Raw genomic sequence first — 5178 nt, 5'->3', positions numbered from 1 at the left:
GTAAGAGCAATTGTATTTAAATATCTAGATTTAAAAATAACTCGCTACATATGTTACTAATAGTTTCAGGTGAGCACTTTCAATCGACTCATGTTAATACTAGTTCTGAAATAATAATAAATAATTACATCTTGAATATATCAACTTTAAATAACATTATTTTTGTAGATTTTGAAGGAAAAAAGTTTTAATTTTTATAGGACATCATCGCCACATTACTGACATCTCTATTTTAATAGATTTACGCCAGAATAAACAACTACTATCATTGTAATTTGCAGTATATTTTTTACTGCAAATTAATATTGCATGTATGCGACATCTTTGAGCAAAAACTACAACTAAGACTTACATAACCGCCATCTAAATATATTTCAAATTAATTGATAAGGTGTATATGACATCTTTGTATGAATCACAATGTTTATTACTGCCATCTTTAGTTCAGTAGGCTTATTATTATCAGCGTTGCTTTCATGTTTTCCTGAAAAATAAATGAGCACCCATCAATCTAATTCAACGAAAAGTGAGGTCAAAAGAATGTACAAGAATGACAGCTGCGCGTGGATCTCTTTTTAGCGTAATTTTCGCTTCATCAACTGACAATACTAAGTAATAAATATCAAATACACTTTTCTCTGCTGTTCCCGCCATACCACCCCAGTAGGTACCCACTACAGTTCTACATCATTTATAATCCTTTTTTTATCGATCTCAGTATTGCGTTTTTTATATCTACCTTTCCTATCCTCACTATCCTATCTGCAGACAAGCCTCTAAAATAGGGGCTTTGCCGGTTATCCCTTTAATTTACAAATAAATAAAAACAAATCAGCATGATACTGTAAAATGTTGATAAAAAAATGATAATTAATCACACTAACACTAAAAATCCTGTAGTAAATATAATGAAAACATGATTAAAAACTCATTAATTTTAAATATCTACACATCTAACAAATTGTACATATTCCATTAATCATGATGATATTGAATACCGGATTTTATTTTTGGAAAAGTGGGTATACTCGTATGTACCTAATCGCATGTTTCCACAGAGATAAGAAGTACCTGCACCTATTATTACTATGGTTGTCCTTTAAAATTTTAATTCATATTTCCATTCAGATTCTTATCGTGGCACCAAAAATGCACAAATGCACTTAGAAGTTATCATGTGAAATGTGAATGATCGATTGCAATTAACTTTATTCAAATAATATATGTATGTAGGTATATCAATTCATGACCTCGGCAAATATTTTGCGAGACTTCAAGAATATTGATGACTGGTAATTTTGGATTTACTCAGGTACATTCTGATGTGCTCTTTTCATTTTTTCTTTTATCTCTATCAGCGCTTAGGTGGCGGTTAGGGTACCTACTGCATCTAATCGACGCTGTATTGCCTTGATTATTTAAGATAAAGTGATCAGGTATTTATTCTAACTCGGTCAACTCGCCGCTGGTTTAATTTATTAAAATAAAACTTGTAAAAAGATCCTAGATGTCACTTTAACAGTGACCAAACTTTTCTGAAAAATCTATACACTAAAAATAATGTAGATGAAAGACTAAAGGTAAATGATAAACAATCCTCCGTCTGTTTGAATCGAGTCAACCAGTTTTTTTGGACACATCGTCAGAAGAAATAATAACAGCCTTGAAAAGTTAATTAATGGTCATGAGAAAGGTCGAAGGCAGTAGAAGAAGAGGAAGTTCCCCACTGGATGGACCGACTAAATCAATACAGCCACAAGTTCATCAGTGGTTGGAGAGATGCGGATGGCAGTGTTTCGGGAGAGGTGGAGGACGATTACACAAAATATTTTAAGGACAAGGAGAGAGTCTCGAACCTCAGCAATGAGGATAAAGACGTAGAAGAATATGTACTTAAAATAATTAAAATTGCATCAAAGTTACGGAACAATTGAAGACTTTGGAGGACAAAAACCACACGTATTATAAAACCCTATTTTTACAAGAGACAAATACGGTAAAAACCAAATATCTGTCACTGATTTGGGAACGTCATTATAGACTAGGAATTTAATTATAATTTAAGATTTGATCAATACGTTTTCGAGATTTGATATGATTTCCCAAAGTCTGAAATTATCAAGTAAAAATAAAGAAAAATCCGTACGGTATAAAAATGTATATTTAAAAAAACATCATATTAATATAATATATCAGACAATAATAAACATATTTTCGAAGAAATTACTCGTTTGCTTAAGCAATATGAATTTCTCCGTATGGTACGAGTACCAAAAAATAATCAATCGTACGCTTTCATCAAATTGACAATACGATTATATAATAGCTTCCTGACGTCGATTGCCCACAAAAAGTCGAGATGGTTGAATTTGGGATCTTGTACCCTGAACTTTCCCTGAGGGTTTCCTAGTTCTCTGTACAACTGGTCCACGTCAACAGGCTCCGCCATCCAATCATTATCAGAGTAGTGGAGAAACACGGGAGCCGTGACAGACTTAAGAGGGTAGTTTGGAGGACTTGTTGATCCATATTCGCCCATGTTTCCGATCAAGCCAAAGTCATATTTACGGAACTTGGCTGACATGTATTCTTGACCATAGTGGACTAGCTGCTTGCTTGAAGCTCCCGCCGGAGTGTGGCCCATGACAACAGGTAACATTGTCTAAAACATATATCTTTGTACATACATATACATCATTGTACATACATACAAATAAAATGGTCTAGGGACTAAAGTATTAGTAAGTGGACTAAATAAAAGCTATCTCAATCCAATTGTTCCAAACTGTTGTGAACTCATATGTCACGAGATTAATCATATTATATCTAGGAGTTCCACAATATGAGTAGTGTGGTTGTCAATCATGGGTAGAATAGTGAATGTTGCACGTGTGTAAAGTGAGCACTTAACCAACCTATTACAGGTCATAAACCCTGTAATACTCAGACTTCCATATTCTCTTTATCTTTGTTGAGATTTGAAATAATGGTTTGAGATGACAAACATAAGGTTCCACTTGTATTACTTACACATATAATTAGATCGAAAAAATCGTTCCATGGGATCAAAAAAAGTAACATATAAGTACATATTACAAGCACATATGGTATTCTAAAAAATGTTGACTTACAGCATTCATTTGATCGGGATTAAATCCACAAAGAAGGAAAAGAATATTGGTGCACACCGGTTGGAATAGTACGTCATCGTCACAGAGAAGATGTCCCGCAATTGTCATCAGCTCAGTACTTGGCAGGAACTCATTAACACCAATCAGAGATGTCAATAGCTAAAATTTTGGAAGAAGTTTTAAATGGAGATATTTTAAGGTTTCAAAGTAATTGAATAAGTTCAGTCAAATGGAAATACACGGTTATGTTTAACTACAAACCCACCTCTATTGTGTTCGCTATGGGTGCTATTAATCTAACTAGAGGACTCTTCATATTTGACATGTAAGCCACTGGAGCAAGAGCGTGCATCGACCTAATTTTCTTATTGTAATCTGGTCTTGTAGATCCCATCACGAAGAATGAGGTCGTTCCTTGAGAGTGGCCAGCATAGTGCAGCTGAGTTTTTCCTGTTTTGCCTAACACGTAGTCAATCATGGCAGGGAGATCGTAATAACCGATTTCATTCCAGCTAAACTTCCAGAATTTAGAATTTAAGATTGCGTCTGGATTAAGAGTGGTGTGTTTGCGGGAGTAAAAGTTTCCACGAGCATTTCCCATCCAGACATCGAACCCTTCGTCAGCCAACAGGTATCCTGGAAGAAAAATATGAATATTTATTATTGTATTGTGCATGCATGGTTTTTTTTCTAAAATAAAATAGTCATGATAATTACCGAAGCCACTGTGAGGTCCCATGTTTATCCAGTCTGCCGAAGAGCTGAGAAGTCCATGCATGAGGAAGACCACGGGTCTGTCCTTCTGTGGGTCCTGTCCCTTCCCGTAGGGGATTCTGTGCATGGTGAGGATGTAGCCATCGCTGGTGGTCACTGAATGAACTTCGGACGGATAGCCATATTTTACTAGAAGACCTGGCTGCGAAAATAAATGCGATATTAATTTTAAATATGAATCTTAGTTAAAAAAAAAAGCACCAAATAAACATGAAGAAAATGAACTTTTCATATGAATTGACACCCTATATTAATATTTTTAAGTATATTCTTGTTAAATGTAATTTAAATAGATTGTTATTAAAAACAACATGTATGAAACAAAGAACGTTGCTGAGGAATACGAAGTATTTTCAGTGCTGCATTCTTGGATCCAATGAACTAGAGGAAAGTTAAGAATATCAAATAAAATCTTCCATATTCTTCTTCATTTTTGATGAGATGTCAAAAAATAAAAAGAAAACAAACGTTTTCTCAACGCAACGGTTTGGATTCTCACTGGATCCATATGGTGACAATGACAAAAGAGTTGGCAGGAATTAGAAAAACGTAATAATGAAAGGCGTCGAATAGACTTACCACGTCTAACTTGGCATCTTCTTGAATGCCAAGATCAATGCGTTCAGTATTTGATAGGGATGCCAAATATTCTTCTCCGTTAGGAGAGTTTCCTCCCAATACTGCGGTCGCTGCCACAGCAAGAATTACGAAAAACTTTAACACCATATTTAAATTACGCGACTGAGAATATTCTCGGCTAGGAAGCCTTTTATACCCGGTAATTTGACCGTTCTGACCCTTATCGATCTTATTAAAATTGATGGTAATTATCTTTATTTGTGAATTGATATTAATTTCGAAAAAAATAATTCCTTTTGATACGTCACAACAAAACAATAAGCTATCTATCGCAAGCAATCATCAAAAAATACCAACAAAATAACACACACACACACACACACTCACATACAATATATGTGTATATAAATACACTTTTATAGAATATAGTGGAACCTCTCATAACAAGTAATTGTTCCCTTGCTGAGAAGCAAATGCTGAGAAGTTCCTGATTGGCCCACACTAGATTATCCCTCCTGTTCCTAACACAAATTAAAATGAAAACATATTGAATAAGCTAGAAGAAACGAAAATCCACTAAATGATTTATAAATCTTGTGCATAATAAGCAAGGTAAATAATAAATGCAATTCCCTTCTAAAAAAGGGGGGAGGGGGTTAAATAAATATAAATGATTTTTTTATACGGCTATGAA

The 5178-nt window shown here is 34.4% G+C and overlaps 1 protein-coding gene across 1 annotated transcript; it reads right to left on the bottom strand.

The window, feature by feature from the left end:
• Positions 1-2157: 2157 nt before the first annotated feature.
• LOC148304698 (lipase 3-like) lies at positions 2158-3983 on the bottom strand. Its single transcript, XM_088267797.1, has 4 exons — positions 3849-3983; positions 3397-3767; positions 3132-3290; positions 2158-2662 (listed from the first exon to the last, which is right to left on the bottom strand). Exons 1-4 carry the CDS (start codon positions 3970-3972, stop codon positions 2282-2284), a joined length of 1035 nt encoding a protein of 344 aa, XP_088123923.1. The 5' UTR covers positions 3973-3983; the 3' UTR covers positions 2158-2281.
• Positions 3984-5178: the final 1195 nt, after the last annotated feature.

This window comes from Brachycentrus maculatus, unplaced genomic scaffold (genome assembly GCF_059751285.1).
Source record: "Brachycentrus maculatus isolate JH-2025_06_01 unplaced genomic scaffold, ASM5975128v1 h1tg000306l, whole genome shotgun sequence".
NCBI lineage: Eukaryota > Metazoa > Arthropoda > Insecta > Trichoptera > Brachycentridae > Brachycentrus > Brachycentrus maculatus.
This window is presented reverse-complemented; position numbering and strand designations above follow the sequence as displayed.

Bases quoted from the DNA above. Each gene is read 5' to 3' on its own strand.
- LOC148304698 (XM_088267797.1), bottom strand. From the start codon at position 3,972: ATGCACAGAATCCCCTACGGGAAGGGACAGGACCCACAGAAGGACAGA. The intron at 3,768-3,848 runs GTAATTATCATG...TTTTTCTTCCAG, and splicing joins GGGACCTCACAGTGGCTTCG to GATACCTGTTGGCTGACGAA. The intron at 3,291-3,396 runs GTGGGTTTGTAG...CCAAAATTTTAG, and splicing joins CCATAGCGAACACAATAGAG to CTATTGACATCTCTGATTGG.